This window comes from Sesamum indicum, linkage group LG5 (assembly GCF_000512975.1).
Source record: "Sesamum indicum cultivar Zhongzhi No. 13 linkage group LG5, S_indicum_v1.0, whole genome shotgun sequence".
NCBI classification, from domain to species: domain Eukaryota; kingdom Viridiplantae; phylum Streptophyta; class Magnoliopsida; order Lamiales; family Pedaliaceae; genus Sesamum; species Sesamum indicum.
The window spans coordinates 3,668,999-3,690,713 of record NC_026149.1 but is presented as its reverse complement, the minus strand read 5'-3'; the positions used below and the strand labels follow the sequence as shown (position 1 = coordinate 3,690,713).

The following is a 21,715-nucleotide window of genomic DNA, read 5'->3' as shown; positions in this document are numbered from 1 at the left end:
CAAATAAGTTCTAAAATTACACTTACACTTTTTTCAAAAATTCATTGTTCATATTGACATCCTTCTCGTCAGAATTTAGACGAAAAAAATACTAAACTTGGCAAAAAATTATATAAATATTCAATTTTGTCCTTCATTTAATATTTTTATGTAATAATTTTATATTTATAAGAAGAAAAAATAATAATATTAATTTCACTCCACAAGTACATTACATATAAATATTAAATGGAGGGCAAAATTAAACATCCATTAACAATAACATAAACTCAACTACTTTGTTCCATTTCCACATTGACCAATGAGGTAATCTTAGTTGTTCTTTTTGGCATTCTCAATCTATTTTTCGGATGTCTTTTCACGTTAAATTTACAAATTGTCAGGGGCGATAGTATGAGTATCAAATCTAAATAAGTAGTCAAGTATGAGGACCAGAATTATAATTATCTCATTTAATTTTCGACCTCGTATTTAATCTTCGTAAAATATACAAGCGTGATTAATTGTTTATAAAGGCAAATGATATTAACACTAAAAAAAAATCCCAATAATTTAAATTTTTTTATATAATTACAAAAAAATTTATATTGACTCTTCAAAATAAAAAAACTATAATGCTTTTAAAAATATTAAATAATTTCATATTATACAAAGTAATATTAAATCTTAGTTTTTTTGTTATTATTTTGGGTCAAATAAATTAACTTTTATTTAAATTAATTAGTATCTATTGTATCGGAAATGAAAAGATAAATTATATTGACATCTTAAAATTAGGTTTAAGATATTTATGAGTAACTTTTTTTTTTTTAAGGATGTACTCGTAATTCTTAAAAAAATATGAGATATTTATATAATTAAGCTTAATTTAGGAAGTTAAATAAAATTGTAAAAGAAATGGAAATGGCAACTCACGATTCCTACGGAACACTGTCGTTTCACCTCACCCCCCACAAACCCGGAAAAATGAAAAGGAAAATAGTCAACTTCCAGGTCGCCATTATACTCTCCTGATGTTCTCTCCGGAAGCAGTAGGGCAGCTGTTTCAATCGGAGAGAACCCAAGATTCTACATGCTACACGTACATACACCCGGCTATATAGAGAGAGAAAGTAGAGAGAGAGAGAGAGAGAGAGGGACGAAGGGCGTCAGTCATGGTGTCTTACGTGAGCGCGTTGCTCTATGGAGTTGGCGGAATTGTGATGGCGGGTATGGCATTGCTGGTTACTTTTCAGGAGAAGCTCGTGTACGTGCCTGTCTTGCCTGGACTCTCTAGATCCTACCCTATAAACCCTGCCCGCTTTCGCCTCCTATACGAGGACGTCTGGCTTACATCCTCCGATGACGTCCGCCTCCACTCCTGGTTCATCAAGCCCTTCCCCGATTTTAGAGGTGCACTCTCTTTGTTTCTGGACTTTCGTGCTTGTGTTATCGTTTTGGTGTGATTTGATATGTGTAAATTAAGGTGAATCTGCTTTTTTGCTGATAATTTGGTCAGTTGATTGTTTAGGGTTGTGTTAGTTCGATTAGGAGAATTTTTTTTTTCTCTTTTTTTTTTTATAAATTTGGTTTATGTAATGGGAGTTATCTTGTGGAGTTAGGGTGCTGCTCATGGATTTTGATTTGAGTGTAGGGTAAACTAATTTAAATATGAGCAAAAGTATAAGTTGATAGAATTGGATTAGTGGGAACTAATTTTGAGAAATAATAAGCTTCTAAGGCTCCAAGTAAATAAGTAGCGGTCTCCAATGCAGTGTCAGTTTGATTTGATAACTCCAACCATGTTGATCTTTGTTGGAATTTGTTTGTGATATTGATTTATGTTGCTATACTATGTTCTACAGAGTTAGTGCTGCTAGTTGATTTTGATACGAGATACTGGCTTTAGTTTGAAGCTTGGATTGAAGGTTAAAAATTAATTTAAATAGGAGCAAATTGTTTAAGTTCATGGAGTTGGAATTAGTTAGAACTAATTGTGAGAAAGTATAGAACTTTAAAACCCTTAATGAGCATATAGTGCTTTAGATTTTAGTGTAAGTTTCTATCTGAGATACTTCCTACTGGCTTCTTTTTCTGAGCAAATTTGTTTAAGATATTGGTTTATGTTGAAATTTCAGAATTTAGACTGTTCATGTTCATTGTTTAGTTTGACTGAGTTGGTCTGCTTAAAGTTTTCGTGTTTTCTATTTTTTGTAGGCTAATTCTTTATGTGAACATATTGGATTTTCGCTATATTATTATGTTAAGCTAATTGCAGTCTTAGTTGTAGAATTTGTGATGTTTATTGTAAAAGTTACCATTAGTGTGGGGGTAAAATAATACTAAACTATACTTTTACTCAACTGCTGAACACTGCATCTGGTAGTTGTAGGTGTTGCTGATATAAGCAGAATGTTAGTGGCCTGTGTAAAATCTATGCGTGGTTTTGAATATTGACGTATGGATACTTGCTTTGGTGAATCAGCTTTTATTGTTTGTTCCATAATTTCGAATAATTTGTAATAGTTGTTAAAGGGAGTCATTCCATGATGAAGGTCATACTATTTGGCTATGGTTTGTATAGAGTAGTTATTGATATTTGAACCCACTAACCATAAGACCTTCTGTCATGTGTTTTGCAGGTCCAACTGTTCTCTTTTTCCAGGAAAATGCAGGAAGTATCCTTTCACTATTCTATTGTTTGAAGATGGCAATTACTTGTTAAACAATACATTATATGGAAAATTGTTTCGTCATTTTCTTTTCCTAATTAGACATACATCTGTTCTAGGCCTTGACTAGTCATGACAGACATCGCTCATCGCATTGAAATGGTTTTTTATATGTTACAGAGTCTGCAATGCAATGTTTTCATGCTTTCTTATAGAGGGTAAGCAATTTACTCATCTGCAGCTCGCCTCAGACATTTTGTTTTCCTCTTTAAGCGTTCATCAAAGTCACCAGTTTAAAAGGCTTGACCAGTGACATCGTCTTGGAAAGCTCCTCCTTTTCTTTTGTTGTTCTTTCCATGCTCCTTTGCTTATGGTTCTTTTTGGTGTATTTGTACTAGATGTGACATATATATGCTACTATCTAACTGAATTAGCTTATTTTCTGCTTTGGGATACTCAGTTATGGAGCTAGTGCAGGATTTCCTTCGCAACATGGTATTACATTGGATGCTCAGGTTTGCCTTCTGATTTTCATGTTGTTTTTATCATAACATTTTATCATCTCCCAGTCAATGCTATCATTCCTTTTAGTGCGTTTGCATTCTTCATAACTGGACATCCTATTCTAATTCGTGCCATGCCCCTGTTGAGTAGGCTGCATTGGATCATCTGGTTCAGAGGACAGACATTGACACTTCCAGAATTGTAGTCTTTGGAAGGTCGCTTGGGGGAGCTGTTGGTGCTATGATTACCAGAAACAACCCGGACAAGGTTATGCCGCTGAGAACCATTGTTCTTTGCTTGCTTGTTTTCTTTTGTTTTTCCCTTGTGAATGAGGTTGGAAATATTGACAGCCCCATATCCGCCTTCTTGTTCTGCATGGTGTTATTTTCCATATTCATTGCATATTCACTGATTCTCTATGAAAATTGTACTTCAAGTTAGATGTTTCCCATTATTCACATAAAAACCTGCTGGTTGATTTTCTTTAGAGTACACATACTGCCAGAACGATCTTATATACAGCTGTCAATTCTTTTTCAATGCAAGAGACCCTCTATATTCGACAGAGGGTATATTATCTATCTTAATAATAGTAGCATACTTCAACTATCCTTACTATAGTATGCTGGAAGCATGCATGATTGGAATCCAAGAACAAACTTACCAAAAACTGTGGTGGTGGAGCAGAAAGGGTGCACAACTTCCGCAGAATCATGAAATGGATATAATTGACCAACATAATCTAAACTTCATTAATTGGAATACTGTGTTTGGTCTTTGGTTTTCTCGTTTGCCTATTGAGCTTACATTTATGTTTCCAGTTTTCTTCCCCTAAATATCTGTTTTTGTTCTGAGTTCCCTGGCCTATGTAGCATTATTATCTGGTCATTTGTTTTCCTTTGCCTTCTTTGGCTTCAGCGCTGCTTTGCCAACTTATTCTTTGTCAACCAAATTATGATATAGTAAAGTCTTGTTAAAAGATGTAATTGGAAAGTATAATGGCTGATGTGCCGGTATACTGTTTCTTATTGCATGTTAATCGCAGCAATTCTGGCTGCTTATTGTATCTGATTGTGAATGGCATCTGTGAACAATAAACTTGGGGTTGATTTAATTTGGCATATGAAAAGGATGGGCTAAGTAGTTAATAGATGGAAAAAGAGTTTGTCGGAATACTAAAGAGTAAATCACAGGGAAAAAAATGAAAGAGGAAGAAAATGAGAAGGTAGAAGAGAGAGCTTTCCTTTGCGAGATAGAAGCAAATCGACGAAAGCATTATGTCATAGAAGAATCTCCAGCATAATTTATTTTCTTGAATCTTTCATTACCCACATTAATTTTCTGGTGCGAGCTGCTAGCCATGGCTTACTGTGTAATTTAGCTTTCCACTCCTCTGTCTCCCATTTAACCTAACTCTGTGTTTCTGGTGTTTCAGCTGATATTGTTTAGGGGTATACCAACCTTACCTCACAGAAACCTTGCTGTTTTTTGGTTATGCAGGTGGCTGCATTAATATTGGAAAACACTTTCACATCCATCCTGGACATGGCTGGAGTTGTATTCCCATTTCTGAAGTGGTTTATCGGAAGTAGCTCAAAGGGTCTCAGAGTCCTCAATCTTCTAGTTCGTTCTCCATGGAGCACCATCGATGTCATTGGTGAGGTGAGGTTACTTGTTAATGAGATCTCTTCATATGCAGTTATGCTACGTTTCTGGTGCTTCTTGACAAAAGTATGCTGTCAATCAGCTCTGTATGGCTTAAAAGCTCACAGGCTCAGCTTGTTAATCTTCAAATTGGGCTTAAAAGGGGGTCCAACAAAATGAAGGTTGAATAGAAGTTTTGTGAACAAAGACAAACTTAGTAAATTACAAAATTATCAACATGATAAGTTACATTATATATGATTACTTTAAAGATATACTAATATTTGGTCTTTCATTCATGTCTAGGAAAATATGTTTTGTCTTTTTGAGTCCTTGGTGGGTGAAATTTCCTGTAGATTGTAATACATAAGATTCATAAACCTTAGATTTCTGTTTATCCAGTTTAACATCTGTGCATATGGATGCCTGAATAGCTTTCTGTTATCATACTGATTGAGCAGTGGTTGCTCTGATTGGACTAGTAACCAATAGTTTTACGTGTGTATATTTCATTGAATTGTGAACCCATTTTGATGCAATTGATTTTATCCTCTGTTTTTCAAAATATATTCTTCTTTTCAATGTCAGATTGCACAAGTTTTTTTATGATGTTTCCATTTTTGCTACAAGGTAGTTGAAAGTGGTCTATCTGGCTTTCTGCTATTTTCTTATTTGTGCGACATAGGTTTTGTATTTTTACTAATCATTATGTTGTTTTTCAGCTTTCCAGCTAGGCGCATTTCTTTATATTTGATGTTCTGAACTGCAGATCAAACAACCAATCCTTTTCCTCTCTGGACTACAAGATGAGGTTGTTCCCCCATCGCACATGGAAATGTTATATGTTAAAGCAGCTGCACACAATCAGCAGTGCTTATTTGTAGAATTCCCTACGGGACATAAGACCAGTGACAACGGAGACGAAGACTCTTTCTGGTCATCCCACTAGTGAATATAGGCCAGGACAGACTCACTCCTTCACGGAGGTGATAGTTATCGAAGGGATAGTGACTATCGACGGGAGAATTCTCGAATAAGGAGAGGAGGCTTGAAGTAACCTTTCAAAAAGAGATCCAGATAGGGGAAATCACACGGCTGGAGTTCCTCAAAGCCGAGGTTCGGTAAGCATATGGATACATGGTTGGCTGATAGTGATCGCTATTGGAGAGCAATTCAGGAGTTCTTGGAAAAAACTGTTCCAGATAAGAAGGATAGCGGCCCTTCTAGAGTTGGTAAGTTTCGAGTTTATTATGTTCCAAACTAACAAATTCCTGTGTCTTGCAATATGCCGTTTTCAGCCCAAAAATATTTTGGTGACTGAATTTGCCACATTAGGTTTCCAAAGCATTCAAAGAAATTATTCCACAGAAGTAGAAAAATAACCCATCTTGCAGCTGAACTGTTAGTTGGAGATATGAGCCTTTTGCATGTTTCTGGTAATAATATATCCTGTTAAATCTACTTCTGTTCTGTTGAATTATATTGAAGGATTGTACGATATTGATATCTTCTATTGCTTAAATATTTTTTCATGCTTTTGTTGTGACTCTTAAATGAATATATTTATTTATTGCTTTTATTTTTTATCTTCAGGGCCAGCAATACGTGTCTGCTGTTAATGGCTTTTCCATTTCCTTATTTACTTGGCCTAATAATTACCTATGTTTTATCTGTTGTCGCCGCCTGCCAACTAGGAGGTTATTAAAACCCATATTTACATGCCCTAATTCTTTTCAAGATTTTTCGAAACTCTAGGTGCTAATAGTCATCTAGGTTTTCTGCTTGGGTCGGTCTTAACATTTGTTTCCATTGTCTCCCCATGTCTTTACCTATGTATGTTTATGATGTTATTTTTCTGGTCTTCTACGTGAAGGTAAAAAGCTGTAGACCGGCCAACATCAATTGTATTAATCTCTTCACATTGTTATTTCATTTCTCAGATTCCGAGCCGAGGTGATCTGCTGGGATCTGGAATTTAAGACTTAATGTTTCAGCATCCTTGGAATTCAGCAGCTGTTGCTGTGCTGAAAAGGTTTTTGTGATTGTCAGCAACTGCCATGCTTGAGATTTTCTTCTGGGCCGTATTCTGGTTCAAATTTCAGAAGATGATTTTCGGTATATATATATATATATATCGGATGATAGCAACATACGACATACGACACCATATCCCAGCAGACTGATTGTATTGTATGAATCGAAAATTGGAGGAAGAATCTCATGTTTACGCTGGGAATTGGAATCAACAACTTGCATCACTCCTCCTTTCTTTATTCAGGACCTAAGATACTACATCGGAATATAATACGAGCAAGAACCCACCGTGATTTTAATAGTTGTAGTTCAAGTCAGGGTATTCAGTTACGTCATCCCTTTTGATTGTTTGAGGCGGGTCTTGAAAGCATTTAGTTAGCAACCAATTATACACAGACCACAAATGCAGAGATGGTGATGGAGAATGCAATAGGGTTGCGTTCTTGCCATTTTTTCAGTGTGTTATTTCTTGATTGTTTAGTATTGACTCTCTTGTTTAACATTTTGATCTTCCAATTCTTCTGTAGTTCCAGGGGACGAATTCCAACAAAATGTGGAAACATAGAAAGAGGAAAATGTGAATGTGATATAGGAGCAAACTAAACTCATTCAAATAAACATATCGAGATGGTTTTAGGTCCAACACCTACTATACTATCAACATATCTTCAGTTAACACTACATTTATTTTGGCTTGATATCTCGGATATTATGCTTGTGACTTAAATTTCAACTGGTTTTCTTGTGTTGTGAGGTTCATCCTCACTTTCGGAGATGGAAGAAAGATGATGATGGCCCCTTCGGGGTCTTCGGGAGCATCAAGCTCGACTGGAGCAAATCTTGTTGGTGAAGTGGTGGAAAATATAAATTACAAAGTTTGTCAAGATGCTCTTTCTGATGGAGTGGAAGCAGAGGAAAGGAGAGTGAAGAAAATACCAAAACAAAATATGTTTTATTAGAATCTATAATTCTTCGAACATATTTTTTATAGGATAAAATTTTATAGAGTAGGTGTTATGCAATAATTTTATCAAATTCATTGAATGTGTTGAGGATTTAGAAATAGTAGTCTACTCTACTTATTCTTTTTAGGTAACTTTAAGGAGGTTATAGGTGTTAACACAAAAATTTGTGTTTGTAAAAAGTAATTACAAGACAAGAAAAATATAGGGGCAAGAGTTTTATTAATTTAAAATGAAAGTGAATATAATCTTTGTAGACTAATAATTTTCAATTGAACACTTTAAATATCGATTCAAGGGTTTGAAATTTGTGTTTGGATGTGGATGTGTAATTTTTTATCGAATTTATAAAGCAAACCAAGTGTCACCTTGAAATTTGATATCAAGGCTTGAAAATATAATGTCGAGGAAGACGTAAAACCTCTACAGTTGTTGTGCTTCGTTGTGACAAAGAATTTTGGATTTTAGTCTTTTGATTTGTTGTATCTTATTTGTTGTATTAATGACTTGTGTTGCATCATCTCCTTTTGTTGTGTGGTGGAGAACCTAATTTATGGTCATAAGCACAAGTAGGTTTTGACTTGTGGCTTGGGCCCACTTTCGTCAAACTTTAACATTATAGGTTATGATATGGATCCATTAGCTATTAAGCTTTGTGGCTTGGGACCACTACCGTCAAACTTTAACACTATAGGTTTTGATATGGATCCATTAGCTATTGAGCTTGACTTGTTGCTTGGGCCCACTTCCGCCAAACTTTAACACTATAGGTTTTGATATGGATTCATTAGCTATTGGCTATACTTGAACATGTTTCGGATCGTCATCTCATCATCGAAGAGGTACATGGAGGATTTCGCCATCCCTCAAGGTCTCTTTCCTGAGAAGACATATTAGGCCATCGTGCAAGCATTCTTCATGATGCCAAGATTCATGTTGTTGCTCATGCAACCTTCTCACGTGCATCGGCAACAAGAGCTCCCTCTAGAGAAGATGCACTACCCCGTCATGTAAGCATCATAGGGAAGCCAAGATTCTTGCAACAATTGATGCACTTCTCTTCTCGTGCTTCCGCAACAAGAACCTCTTTGAAACTTTCCTCGATCAATAGTGCCTTTCTACAAACGTCTTTAATGACGTCGTCATCTCCTTGTGGGATGTTCACAGCTGCTTGTACACGGGGAGTTCACGACAATGTCGTCTATTCTTTCAAGGATTTGCCAGACGATAATGCTTGTAAGCGCTCCATGCCTAGAAATTAAGTGTTTTCGCTCTCAGCAAACCATCGGTTTCCCAACAACTCAGATGACATGCTAGTTCTAACCGTGTCAGCCTTTGGTTCATACTATGCTTCTTCATGCATTTCTTGAATGAAAGCCGATTTTTTATACTTGAATGACCTTGACCACTTCCACCTGTTGACGTTGATTTTTTTTCTCCGAAGTCATTCCTACCTAGGAGAGAAGACCTTGCCAGGAAGCTGAAGAGAGCTTATTCAACTTTAAGAGATGGTTGCAAAGAGGAAGAAGACTTTGATGCTTGAAATTTTGTCTTTGCCGAGAAAAATGACGATGGCTTTGAGAAAGTGCTTCTTGAAGTCTTGAGACGCGACTTGACAACTTCTGACGTGGTCTGAGTATTAAGCATTTAACACTTTTTTTTGGTTACTTTATTGCTTTCTTCTTATGTAAAAGAAAACCTGAGCAATACATATGTTCTTTCTCGAACTTTTATGTGCTTCTTGGAGTCTCTTTTTTTCTTTCTCATTTACATTGATGTTGTGTCACAATAATTATAATGCTTGTCCCATAACCAATCGTCTCTGCGAGTTAACAAATCAAACTAGTGTTTTGAGTACAAACTTAGTTTCTTGTGTCATTTGGCTCATTTTTTAATAATTAATTTTTATATTAAATTTTATCAAAACTATGTTATGGTAAAAGTTACGATACACAATGTCGAAAATGAATGGCACTGAAGCGTGCGATCTATACTCGGTCATCTGGACAAGTGCTAGGCCCCGATGAGTAGGAGAGTGCGGCGATCGTTGCAAAACCCTGGGCGTGCCTGGGCAGACCCCTGCCGACGCGCGCATGCAGGCAGACGACAGTAGGCTGGGCCAACCTGACTCAAGATCGGACTGATTCAATAAAAAAATGGGTTGGTCCAACCTAGGTCTGCTTGGGAGTGGGTTGGTTTTAGGCTAGTTCCAGGCACGAATACTTGGGACTGGATCGGCTCAGTGGCTTAGGACTATTTGGTCCCCAGCTAGACTATTTTTTTTAATAACTTTTTTTTAAGTTTAATATATAGTCTTAACTACTTTTTTCAAATAAAATTTTTTTTTGTGTGATTTAATTATTATTTATATATTTAAAACGATAAATTTAATAATTGTCGAGAGAACAACTTAATTTAATAAAATAAAATAAATTCAAGAATTTATTGAAAGGTTCAAAACTATGTGAAGACCGACTACTCAAGTGTGTTAGTTAGTGTAGTTGATTCCCATGTAGTTGTAGTTTGTAGCACATATGGATATGGGCGCGTTGTCTTCACTAATGGATATAAGGAGCGTCGCATGCCAATGCCAATGTCTTTTTAAACAACAACTTCTATCCATTCCCAAATACTCCTCTTTCCTATGCCAAAAATGCCCTTGTCAAATCCATAAAAGACCACTCATGCCCTCCTCCCTCCCCCCTTTTTCTGTCCTCCCTCCCCAGTCCTAGTTGATTTTGAAACCATCACTGAGGAAAACACACACTTTAGCGTGTACGGAGCACCCATGGATGTAGGCGCGCATAATAATCCTCGTACGGTGGAAGAGGTTTTCAGGGATTTCAAGGGCAGACGGAATGCCTTGATCAAAGCTCTCACCACTGGTACTCCCTTTTTTTTTTTTTCTCAATTTTTCTCAGTTCTATGTGTAAGTTAACTGGGAAACTGCGTGTATTGTATGCGTTTGTAAATTTTACTTCTTGTGGTTTTTTTATCCAAGCTTTAGGGTTCGTGTTGTTCGATTTTGCTGCATTCTGGTACATTTAATTTGTACTGAATTTTGGGGTTTATTTGATGTTTTTCCTTTTGCAGACGTTGAAGAATTTTTCCAGCAGTGTGATCCTGGTGAGTGAGGGTTAGCTTTTACTAGCTTAGTTAGTGTTTTTTCCCCGCAGTAAATTTTAATTATTTTTTGACCGGTGTTTTTGACTTTATCCTTGCATGACTTGTTTGTTTTCTGATTATGCAATCTTCAGTGAATTTATATCTAGTTTTGTGACTGTAATTTGGATATCTTATTTGTTGGATAAATGGTATCGTTTTATTAACGCGGTGCTTTAATATGCGGAGACATTAATGCAATTGCAGGAATCTAATTATATTGTACTCAGTTTATCAAACATGTACCAGTGGTAGATACTGATGTGGTTAGGTATTTTTAATTCGTCGTATGGCATTATATGTTATAATCCAGTAGCACATATAAATTTTAGCATTGGTTTGGCACCGTGGAATTAGTCTTGGATTCCAAAACACAACTTGATAATAAAATTATTCTACCCTTATTCTCTCAGCTCTCTTTATTATGAGTTAATACACAAGTCAGTATTATGGTATCTTGGATAAGATTTACTGGTAGCCTTTGCAGTGTGGAATAGTTTTTGTGTCCAATGCCCATGTATAACATCTTGGCATGGCCACCAAGCATGTGCTTCTTAGCATTTTCTTCTCTTTCTTAACGTTTTTTACATGGTTAAGATATCTTCTAGTAATATCTTTAATTGCTATTGGTGTAGCGTGGCATGTGCTTCTTAGCATTTTCTTCTCTTTCTTAACGTTTTTTACATGGTTAAGATATCTTCTAGTAATATCTATAATTGCTATTGGTGTAGCGTGGACTATACATGAAGGTGTGGATGTTTAATTTCTAGGAAACAGAGGAGCAAAATCACCACTTATACGACTTCATTTGATTTGAAAATGATAATGTAGAAGTTCTTTTTAAATTGTTTAACCTTCCAAATGGAGGTAAAAATTTCTACAGTAAACTTTTTGTAGTCGTCGCGAGTCGCAAAATTGACGGAGTGACATAGTTAAATGTATATGCATAAATTTCTTAAGTATTGTAGCTTTTGATATCTGGTACTGCAAACTATTATGTGAATGCCATGGTCAAGGGTCTATTTTCCTTGCTTCTCCCTGTTTTTGTTCTGGCCATAGCTAGGGATTATCCTAATTAGTTTTTCCATAACAAAAGATATCCTAGGTGTTTGCTGTGGTCGGCCAATAAAAGATGCTTGTATTTAATAGCAATGAAACTATACTCTAACGATCTCTGTTAAAAAAATGTAAATTTCGCAGAGAAAGAAAATCTTTGTCTTTATGGATTTCCTAATGAGCAGTGGGAAGTCAATTTGCCTGCTGAAGAGGTGCCTCCTGAGCTTCCTGAACCTGCTTTAGGCATAAACTTTGCCAGAGATGGAATGCAAGAAAAGGACTGGTTGGCTCTTGTTGCTGTCCACAGTGATGCATGGCTACTTTCTGTTGCTTTCTATTTTGGTGCCAGATTTGGTTTCGATAAAGCTGACAGGTATCCATATTGTGTCGTTATGGGAGTTTTGAATATCACCTTTTTTTCGGCTTAATTTTTATTTCCTTTTTTTTTTGTCATCTCATAAGGCTAAGTGTTAATGGACGACTAGTTTCTCTACTTTATTCCGGAGTTATGACTTAATCTGAACCAAATTTAGATTAAGTTGTGCATTGTCAGCAATGTTTTGTGTCATACTGGGAAGATTTAGTTGTTTCTCCATTTCTCTTTCCCATCTCCTCCCTCTCACTGTATTTTTTTCCACAGCTGTTTCTTCTTTCTGCCTGTCTATATAAATTTTACTTTGTAGGGTAATTGCCTGTGTAACCTAAAGTTTAGTGTGGTCATCTGAAGTGTGGTTCTGTTGATCTATCATGAGGTCTCATCCTTTAGAAAAGCGGTTCTAAGAGATGATGACATCTACAAGTTTTTGGTGGTACAACCTCTTCTTTCAATCAGAAACTGCACGTTTGTCCTGGAATAAAATACTAAGCACGGTAGTGGAAAGTTAGTGCATGGTGTCTTCTATGATAAGATTTTCTCAGTCATTTTGCTTGATTGACTTAACTGGATGTAAAATGTTGAGTAATAGCCAGCTGGGATTCTTTGAGCTTTCTGGTGTTAGCTTCAATTTTGTTTATCATCGACTCTCCCAGTTTATTGCTCTTGGGATAAATTACTGAGGATGGTAATAGACAGCACTGCATCATATCTTTATGTAAGATATCCTCGGTAATTTGCATGATAACCTTTGCCGGATATAAAATGTTAAGTAATACCAGCTGAATTTCTTCAAGCATCTGCTTTGGTGTTGAGTTCAATTTTTTTTGTACTTGATGCAGGAAACGTCTGTTCAATATGATAAATGATCTTCCAACTATCTTTGAAGTTGTCACAGGAGCAGCAAAGAAACAAGTAAAGGATAAATCATCTATCTCGAATAACCACAGCAGCGGTAGCAAATCCAAGCCAAACTCAAAATCGGTAAAGCAATGACTTTCTTTTATCATTTCTAAAAGACATGGGTGCTGTGGACACATTTATATAAGCTCATCAAAATTTGCATACTTGGTGTGGAGTTCGCTTATGATGAGTCTAAATATAGTGGACGCAAGATAATTACAATTGTCCATTCTTTTCTTTTTAAACTGGAGGTAAAGCTGAAAGAAATTGGTTGAATTTACCTTGATCTTCTTTTACATCCGTCCTATATACAGAACTCTACATTTCTTTCTCCACTTTCCCCATCAGCATACGCCATCAGAGAATTTCAGGAAACTTCTATTACTTTATGGGAGAGGATAAATTTTGAAATTGTGAGCCAGAATGAATGAATATATCGGTACACTGCTTTTGCATGTAATACACCATTATTATGGATAAATATGAAATCGTGGTTGTCAATATCCATGTTGCCCTTAACTTCAAGACTTTTTTTCTAGTTTCTTACTAATTAGTTGATAAGGGTGAAAAGTCTGAAAGAAGACTGTCTCCTAAATTTTTCTCATATTTTGTTTCCTTTATCTTCTTTAGTGACTTGCACGTTTATCAAACCCTATCTATGAATCCTAACATTTGTAGAATAGTTAGTACATCCAATATTTGGTTTGGTTCTACTGTTTCATCTTTTAGTTTACATATTTATTGTGATACTTTTAAATGCTTGAGCATGCCTTCTTTGCAGTATAAGTATGATAGACAATAAGTTCTTTTCCACTTTTATGTGGTCTTTTGAATTTCTTCGTCTGATCTGATCGCGAGAGAAAAAATCTACCTTGACCCTGTTTTCATTGAGAGTTACAAATATTATCTAATGTGAATTTTGGTGACAGCAATCAGTATTATTTCAGGACCCTAAATTACATAGTATAATCTGACCTCCAGCCTGGTTTGGGATCATATTCTCATGAAAAAATTCTCTACCTATCTCGTTAATGAAGATCTACTTTTCGTAAGATATTGCATATATTGATGCCTTTCTCATTTTCTATTTCCTTAAAAGTATCTTCATGTTGGTTTCTTATGTGTCGTGTCTGACAAAAGATTCTGTGAGCCTTGTGCCTGGGTTGTTTGCTATACAAACTGAGTATTTTGCTGTAGTTGATAGACTAATTCAGCATGTAAAAAGAGTGATTCTTTTGGAGGAAAAAAAAGTTTCCGGAATTTGTGAAATCCTATGCTATGATTTCAAATAAGTAATTGATTTTACAGAATGGGTTTGTCAAATAATGAAAATTAAGCATGTTTTTTTTATTAGGCTCGAACTTCGTGCCTAATTATCATTTATTAACCTTTGTGTTTCATCTCCTGTACAATACTGCTGTATCCCTGTCTTATGTTAGCGGTGACACTGGTGTTGAAGTTCATCTATGTTATCCTAAATCCATGACTACAATTTATTTCTCATGTGAAGCAGTTCCTGAATGCTTCTTCCTTGTTTATGCAACCTACCCTTACTAACAAGATAACTTACCATATCCTGAATCTTAGAGCAAATCATCCAAGACCCAAGCAAAGGACGAGGAGGAGGAGGAGGAGGGACTGGACGAAGAAGAGGAAGATGAGCATGGGGAAACCTTGTGTGGAGCATGTGGTGAAAATTACGCGTCAGACGAGTTCTGGATTTGCTGCGACATATGTGAGAGATGGTTCCATGGCAAGTGCGTTAAGATCACACCAGCAAGGGCCGAGCACATCAAGCAGTATAAATGCCCGACATGTAGTAACAAGAGAGCACGCCCTTAAAGCTGCCCGGTTTGCATTTTGTCTAATTGTAGTGGTAATCCTTCTTGTGTTAGGAAAGCAATGTGTATTCGAGTAAATCAACAATGATTGGCAGTCTTGTTTATCTGGATAGTTAGGCAGTCTGGGTGGGAGGCCCTCTTCTTTAGATCTAATTGTCCATTGTAGAGATTTGGCGTTGTAAGGGAATCTGCGTCGTTTCCGTTGTTGACATTTGTTTATCCAGACCCAGACAAACCCTCTCAGTTACCAATTACTTTCAAAGTCCCCCTTTCTTTTCATTTTCAAACTTAAATGTATACATTTTACTTTGTTTTGACCTTTCCCACAGAATTTCTCATTTATAATATTCTCAGTGGGAACTAACCTACCTATGTAGTTTACATTTATAATCTGATAAATCTTTTCAAATAATTCATTAATGTGGTAATTTTAAGTGTCAAGTGCGGGCAATATTTGCAAATGTGTATATATGTAATATATAGTATACTAATTGTGTCTGAAATATATATAATTGTATGTATAAATACGATATATCTTTGCAAAACTTTTTAAAGTTTTTCAATAGTTTATTTTTGAACTATTAAAATTCAATGATTATTAAAATAAGAGTGTAACAGTTAAATTGTTAAAAAATTTAATGTTGTTAAAGACAACTAACGGGAAAGAGAGTGCGTTGTTTATAAAAACACATAACTTTTTTTATATTTTTAATACAGGAAGTTTTCTAACTAATTTTTAAAACACCGAATTTTCCCCTAAATAAATATACATGGGCGTAGGTTTGACCCAAGAGAAACTTCTGAAAAGCTTTGACTTTCATTTTGTCGTACGCTTTGCGTCTTCTACAACCACAACTCACTGCACATACAACTTTGAGAAAGACTGCTTTGCTTTCCCACTCTCTCTCTCTCCATTCACTACATTCTTTCTCTTTTTATACTGATTTGATGGGCTGTTCTTCTCTTGTAATATCAGTATAAGAATGCAAATCACTTACTACACATAACATAATTTAATAACTGCATTCATGATTTATGTGCATCATCCTCAACTGTATAATTCAAGTCAACATCAAGAAACTTTTGAAAATTCCTTTCTTTCTCAGCAATACATGCAATTGGGTTGGGACCCCCTCGCACCATTGACTCAGAACTTCTTTCTTTACTTTTTCCCTTCTTGGCGGCCACCAAAACCCACATTGTCTTATTGATTGTTTCTCCAAGAAAAGAGACGATCTTCCGGAGGAGCAAGAATCAGCAGATATGCATATTAATTAGAGAGAAAAGGGTTGTTAAGAGAGAGATAGAAGATGGAGAAAAGATTATCAGATGCAGCCTTACAAGGAAACGTAACATCGTTGGTACAAATTTTGGAAGAAGATCCACTGATCTTGGACAAGCTCATAGTCTCCTGCATCTCCGAAACCCCGCTCCACACCGCCGCCACGCTTGGCCACCTCGACTTCCTCAAGGAACTGCTCAGCCGCAAGCCCGAGTTGGCGGCCGAGTTGGACTCATGCGGCTGCTCTCCGCTGCACCTGGCGGCGGCCAAGGGCCACGTGGATGTCGTCAAGGAGCTTCTTAGCGCCGGTGGGGAAGTGGGCTTGGAGAGGAACACGGACGGAAGGACCGCCCTGCATGTGGCGGCGATTAAGGGGAGGGCAGTGATACTGGCTGAGCTGATCCGGGTCAATCCCGAGTTGACCCGAGTTCTGACGGACCGAGGGGAGACGGGTTTGCACCTGTGCGTGAAGTGGAATCGGTTGGAGGCGTTGAAGTTGTTGGTTGAGGAGAATGGGAAAGATGGGGAATTGGTGAATTGGAAGGATTGTGAGGGGAATACTGCTCTGCATATTGCTGTGGCCAAGAAGCATATTGAGGTCTCTGTTTTTCTCCTTTTTCTTCCAGTTTTCTGCTTGTGGTGTTTCATATGAAAGCATCAATTGATTAATTATGTCTATGTTTGAGACTTAAATTGAGTATATTAAATTGGAGGTAATGATCCAAAATGCCCCACAGAAAAGAGAAGTAGAGATGATCATTTGATGCTACTGAACATATATTTGGTTTGACCATTGATTTAGAGAAGGGGAAAGAGAAGATGTGTTTCCGTTACTTCAAGAATAGATATTGGAAAATTCTTATGCGAACTAGGTTTGACATGACCAAACCAACCATATATCAACTGTGGCCCTCCGGAACTGTAAACCAATCATACAGTCAGGGCATGATAATTGTTATGTGTCGGATTCAGGCCTGGTTAGATTCGATGTAAACTAGAATTTCCCATCAGAATTTATAGTTTTGAGTGTCAAGAACAAATGCGTAAAGCACAATTCATGGCCATTTACTTCAGTCGTTTGAAGTACAAGCAATGGATCTTGGCTACTTCAGTATTGGTTAAGATGGATTATCAGGATATGTTGAGGGGGTAAAGACATCTTTGGATGGAATTAAAATTTGTACAAGCACTTGAAGAGAGATTGAGGGGTTCTTGATGTTGTTCCTCTATGATGCTAATGTTTTCTTCGAATGTCAGAGTAGTTAGGAATGGCTGCATGGTTAGTCTGTTGATTTGAAACTTAAAAAACTTCATCTGATTCTCTGTATCTGCTGGTGAATGGCTTATCTCTGTTATGAACTGTATATCTCATTACTCCACCATCAACTGTAAAAGCTAACTGAAAAAGTTGTTTCGATTCAGCAGATCATCAACTGTTTACTTACATTGAGTGGCTTGGAAGTGAATGCTTTGAATAAGAGTGGGTTGACAGCTTTGGATATATTAAGACAAAGTCCTCGGGACCTCAGAGACATGGAAATTGAACTCGCGCTTCGCAAGGCCGGAGCTTCAAGCGTTAAAGATCTGCACTTAATCACCGATGACTGGATCCCACAAAAAGCTCGGCAAATGACCAAAAGGCTGTCCTCTCAAGAAACCAGAACAAAGAAGCCAGTTGTAAAGCACAAGTCCACAGACTGGCTTGGGAGGAAGCGCAGTGCACTAATGGTGGTGGCGTCTCTGATCGCAACGGTGGCATTTCAGGCCGGACTAACCCCACCAGGCGGTGTTTGGCAGGATAATTACACGGTAGACGACAAGGGGAATCCAGTCAACGATCCTCACTCTGTTGGGCAATCAATCATGGCGTATCAAGAGCCCAAATCCTACGGCATATTCATGATTTTAAACACGATTGCATTTCTCTCCTCACTAAGCATAATCCTCCTCCTCGTCAGTGGGTTGCCTATGAGACGAAGGCGTTGGATGTGGGTTCAAATGATAATCATGTGGATTGCAATAACAGCCCAAGTGGGCACGTATTTTGTCACGCTCCGGCACATGTCGCCAAACGATGTCGAGGGTGTGCTGCGTGAGGTCACCGAGATATCAGTGTTGACATGGCTGACGCTTATGGTGGTTGTTTTCATGGGAAACGCTGTGAGAATGAATTTGTGGGTTCTGAGAAAGTATGGATACATTAAGGAAAAGGAGATACAGACAGAAGGTATTGAGGATGATGAAGAAGATATGTTGGAATAGCTTTAAGAGCATCATAGTTCATGAAGAGTTTATAATTGTCTGGGTACTTCACTGGATTTGTTAAGATTTTGAGTGGTGAAGGTGGGATTTGATGTGAGTATCAGAATTTGTGTGCAAGATAGAAGGATTGATATGGTTGGATGAGCGACACTTTTTTTGGTTTATTTATTAGAATTGATGAATATTTCTTAACTCAGGTTGGTTTTGGATGTCCATTGTACAGTCTACGTACGTTTGTATTCATACGAAACGTTGAATCATACATGATGATGCTCGGTACAATCACGGACCATGTGAGGGGCAGTGCCAAACCCAATTTGCAGGTGTATGTATATATGTCAGGTGTTTGTGTTGGATGTAGGTTTTGTTTGTACACCCGAATTTCTACTTTTTCTCTTCTTTCAACTTTTAAGTAACAATGGGGGTAGGGGTTGGGAAAAATCTGAATTTGCACCCAAGACTCTCTCATTCGTTTAACCATTTTTGCTCTTTTCACTTTCCCCTTTTTCAATGAAATTAATTTATAAATTTGTATTATTTAAGCTATAATTATGAATCAAATAGTCATAAAGTAGAAACTCTTTGTTATAGTTATTTTTATATTTTAAAAATACACATAAGCACAAAGCCGTGCAATATATGCTAGCTTTAGACGATATAACTGTAATTATTCTTTGGGCCTATGCGGGCAAAAAGGATATTTAAGTGCTGCATCCATTTCGCTATAACAGTGAGAATTTGATTAATGATTCAAAATTCATAATAATAACTCCTAAAACACAAAAAGTTGGTCAAGAAAGGACCCAAATCCAACGCCTAAGGAATTGCGTTCAAAATGAATGGTCGTCCAATCTTTTATTCTAATATCACAAACCTGGCATATTTTAGACATTTAAAATACTCAACATGGTGTTGTTTGAGAATTTAGAGTACATACCTTCTAGAAGGGGTTTGAATAGATGTTAGATACATTAAAGAAAAGACAAGACTTCCAGATAGGATAGACTTTATACAGTCTGGAATCAAGTCATATGTAGGCGACAGCTAATACAGGAGATTATTTCAATTGCTATATATAGTTTTATTAAATGTGTAATGATATGAATTGTTCACATAGAAAGTCTTCATCTTTACCTGCTCTGGTTGACACAAAAGTTGTTCCTATGTATGAATATTTACTTGAAACTGCACAGCCCTTTTCTTTTTCCTAAAAGGAAAGAGAGTGATCAAAGTTGATTCCTCAACTTCCCTTAATGTGACTCGAATCCATAATCCACAAGGTAGTAGCCCCCCAGCTTTCCCCTGAGTTGACTCAAATCCATGACGCACAAGTTCGTAGCCCATAGATACTAGGTGAACATCATCGACAACCTACCTTGCTCATTTCTACTTCGACCATACTTACCCAAGGATGTCGAGAAGAAATCCTGTATGGCCCAACCCCATTGCCTTATCTACTCATCTTTGCCACATGAAAATACCATGTGTAAAGCACAATTTCAGCTAATCACTATCAAAAATCAACTATCTTATGGGAACTTTATCCTTATTTCAGTGCTAATGTAATCTGACAGGTTCATTTGGGAATATAATATTTGGATTTCGAATATGTTGCTTAAGTGCTGGAAGTTCCTTCAATTTGAATTCTGTTCCATGAACATGAGAAGAGATGCTCCATAGTGCATCTCCAGGCTGCAATATTGTAGTCACAGGTGAAGAAGCGGGAGCAGAATGTTTAATGACAGTCTTCGACTTCATTAGTGGATGCTTGTTCTTCTTCCCCATTCCGTTGGCAATCAACCACCGGGACCCAGACTGTTGTTGATTCTTGGAACCCCATAACTTCCTTTCACCCGGTGTGGTGTTCAAACCGGCAACATGCACCTCAGCTATTTTATATTGGGGAATCAGTTCTTCTTCATGAACTTTGTCTGCTTTTGGCTCTTCAACAATGTTGTCCTCTCTCCCAGCCTCGGTCTCTTCCTCCTCTTCATTACGGTTCCCTACTAGAGGAAGTGCACAGTAGATTATAGGTTTTGGCAGCACAAACACTCTCTCCACTTGAATGAGAGCAAGCATCCGGGTACCAACTGGCTCATAATTCCTGAAAGGATCACGCAGCTGCACCATCAGCGCAAAGGTGAAATTATTACCCAGCAAACCGTACTTCCTACCCCTCCCTTGTCTCTTCTTCCCGTTTGGTCTTCCTTGAAACAGGTCTAATGAAGTAGCATGGTGGGCTGCCAATAGTTTACATGTCCGCTCACTGATGAGATCATCGTCATCGAACTCACCAGAATCAAGTTTCATCCATTCATCAAGTGTTAGAGATAGACTCATCAATCCATCAACATCTTCACCACTATCTTTAATATCCAGCAGTTGCAATCCACCAGTGCCATTGAGGCCCATGGACCCATTAACATTGAGGCTCTTCCCCTTCAGGGCTGAAAATTCACCAATAGATTGTGCACTAATATTAGAAGTTGCATCCTCATCCGACATATCTGATTGTATTCTCAAACCCTCTATTGTAAGAGCTTCAATCTTGTTCATTGCCAAAGGAGCAAGATCTTCTAAACACACATATTCTGTGTCAGTGCCATACAGAGTCAAATCCGACTTTCCAGACCCATGGTCAGAGGATATTCCTTTAACACTATTTTCCTCACTAGATATATTTTGCACAATTTCATAATCATGCTGTAACAAACCTTGCCTGGAACAGGAATAAATGGGTCAGTATGACTATACCTAAATCAGAGTCTCTGAGGAAAATATAAAAACACAAAGGTATCTGTTCAGTGTTCAAACAGTCTGACAAACCTCTCAGGTCCCTCCAGACTTACTGCAGCTTCCCATGCTATCTGTTGGATGGTCTTTCCAGTTATGTCTTCCAATGGCATCAATTTATTTGCCTGCATGGATAGTTTTTCAATTCCCACAGCAGCCAGACCCTGAAGTATGTCCATTACACCAGAACCCATTTCCGCAGGCACCACCACTGGACTAGACACCTGCATAAGTAAGCGCCCTCCACT

General features: G+C 37.3%; 4 protein-coding genes across 6 annotated transcripts in view; 3 read left to right on the top strand and 1 right to left on the bottom strand.

Moving 5' to 3' along the window:
- On the top strand, positions 922-7,514 carry LOC105161903 (protein bem46). Of its 2 annotated transcripts, XM_011079756.2 has the most exons (8): positions 922-1,392; positions 2,622-2,657; positions 2,791-2,869; positions 3,112-3,166; positions 3,306-3,422; positions 4,656-4,817; positions 5,569-6,031; positions 6,740-7,514. In XM_011079756.2, the coding sequence occupies exons 1-7, from the start codon at positions 1,155-1,157 to the stop codon at positions 5,746-5,748; spliced, it is 867 nt and encodes a 288-aa protein (XP_011078058.1). In that variant the 5' UTR covers positions 922-1,154; the 3' UTR covers positions 5,749-6,031; positions 6,740-7,514. The 2 variants fall into 2 exon arrangements, with proteins under 2 accessions (XP_011078058.1, XP_011078059.1); XM_011079757.2 differs by lacking the exon at positions 6,740-7,514 and having other exon boundaries at positions 5,522-5,711.
- Positions 10,436-15,452, top strand: LOC105161902 (PHD finger protein ALFIN-LIKE 4). The gene is made up of 5 exons (XM_011079755.2): positions 10,436-10,680; positions 10,889-10,921; positions 12,158-12,386; positions 13,229-13,370; positions 14,877-15,452. Exons 1-5 carry the CDS (start codon positions 10,584-10,586, stop codon positions 15,129-15,131), a joined length of 756 nt encoding a protein of 251 aa, XP_011078057.1. The 5' UTR covers positions 10,436-10,583; the 3' UTR covers positions 15,132-15,452.
- LOC105161900 (ankyrin repeat-containing protein At5g02620-like) lies at positions 16,093-19,030 on the top strand. Of its 2 annotated transcripts, none has more exons than XM_020693926.1 (2): positions 16,093-17,010; positions 17,835-19,030. In XM_020693926.1, the coding sequence occupies exons 1-2, from the start codon at positions 16,441-16,443 to the stop codon at positions 18,672-18,674; spliced, it is 1,410 nt and encodes a 469-aa protein (XP_020549585.1). In that variant the 5' UTR covers positions 16,093-16,440; the 3' UTR covers positions 18,675-19,030. The 2 variants fall into 2 exon arrangements, with proteins under 2 accessions (XP_020549585.1, XP_011078056.1); XM_011079754.2 differs by having other exon boundaries at positions 16,097-17,010; positions 17,838-19,030.
- LOC105161899 (protein PLASTID MOVEMENT IMPAIRED 1-RELATED 1) overlaps positions 19,557-21,715 on the bottom strand; it is a gene marked incomplete in the record, with an annotated part of 4,878 nt that continues 2,719 nt past the window's right edge. Inside the window, 2 exon segments of the mRNA XM_011079753.2 lie at positions 19,557-21,393; positions 21,501-21,713. Coding sequence (XP_011078055.1) covers positions 20,232-21,393; positions 21,501-21,713 — 1,375 coding nt within the window.

What these genes read in the sequence shown, in the direction of transcription:
- LOC105161903 (XM_011079756.2), top strand. Translation starts at nt 1,155, where the DNA reads ATGGTGTCTTACGTGAGCGCGTTGCTCTATGGAGTTGGCGGAATTGTG. An exon ending in GCCCTTCCCCGATTTTAGAG is followed by an intron (nt 1,393 to 2,621) that starts GTGCACTCTCTT and finishes TGTGTTTTGCAG; the next exon opens with GTCCAACTGTTCTCTTTTTC. An exon ending in TTTCCAGGAAAATGCAGGAA is followed by an intron (nt 2,658 to 2,790) that starts GTATCCTTTCAC and finishes TAGTCATGACAG; the next exon opens with ACATCGCTCATCGCATTGAA.
- LOC105161902 (XM_011079755.2), top strand. Translation starts at nt 10,584, where the DNA reads ATGGATGTAGGCGCGCATAATAATCCTCGTACGGTGGAAGAGGTTTTC. An exon ending in GGTTTCGATAAAGCTGACAG is followed by an intron (nt 12,387 to 13,228) that starts GTATCCATATTG and finishes TACTTGATGCAG; the next exon opens with GAAACGTCTGTTCAATATGA. An exon ending in CCAAGCCAAACTCAAAATCG is followed by an intron (nt 13,371 to 14,876) that starts GTAAAGCAATGA and finishes CCTGAATCTTAG; the next exon opens with AGCAAATCATCCAAGACCCA.
- LOC105161900 (XM_020693926.1), top strand. Translation starts at nt 16,441, where the DNA reads ATGGAGAAAAGATTATCAGATGCAGCCTTACAAGGAAACGTAACATCG. An exon ending in TGGCCAAGAAGCATATTGAG is followed by an intron (nt 17,011 to 17,834) that starts GTCTCTGTTTTT and finishes GTTTCGATTCAG; the next exon opens with CAGATCATCAACTGTTTACT.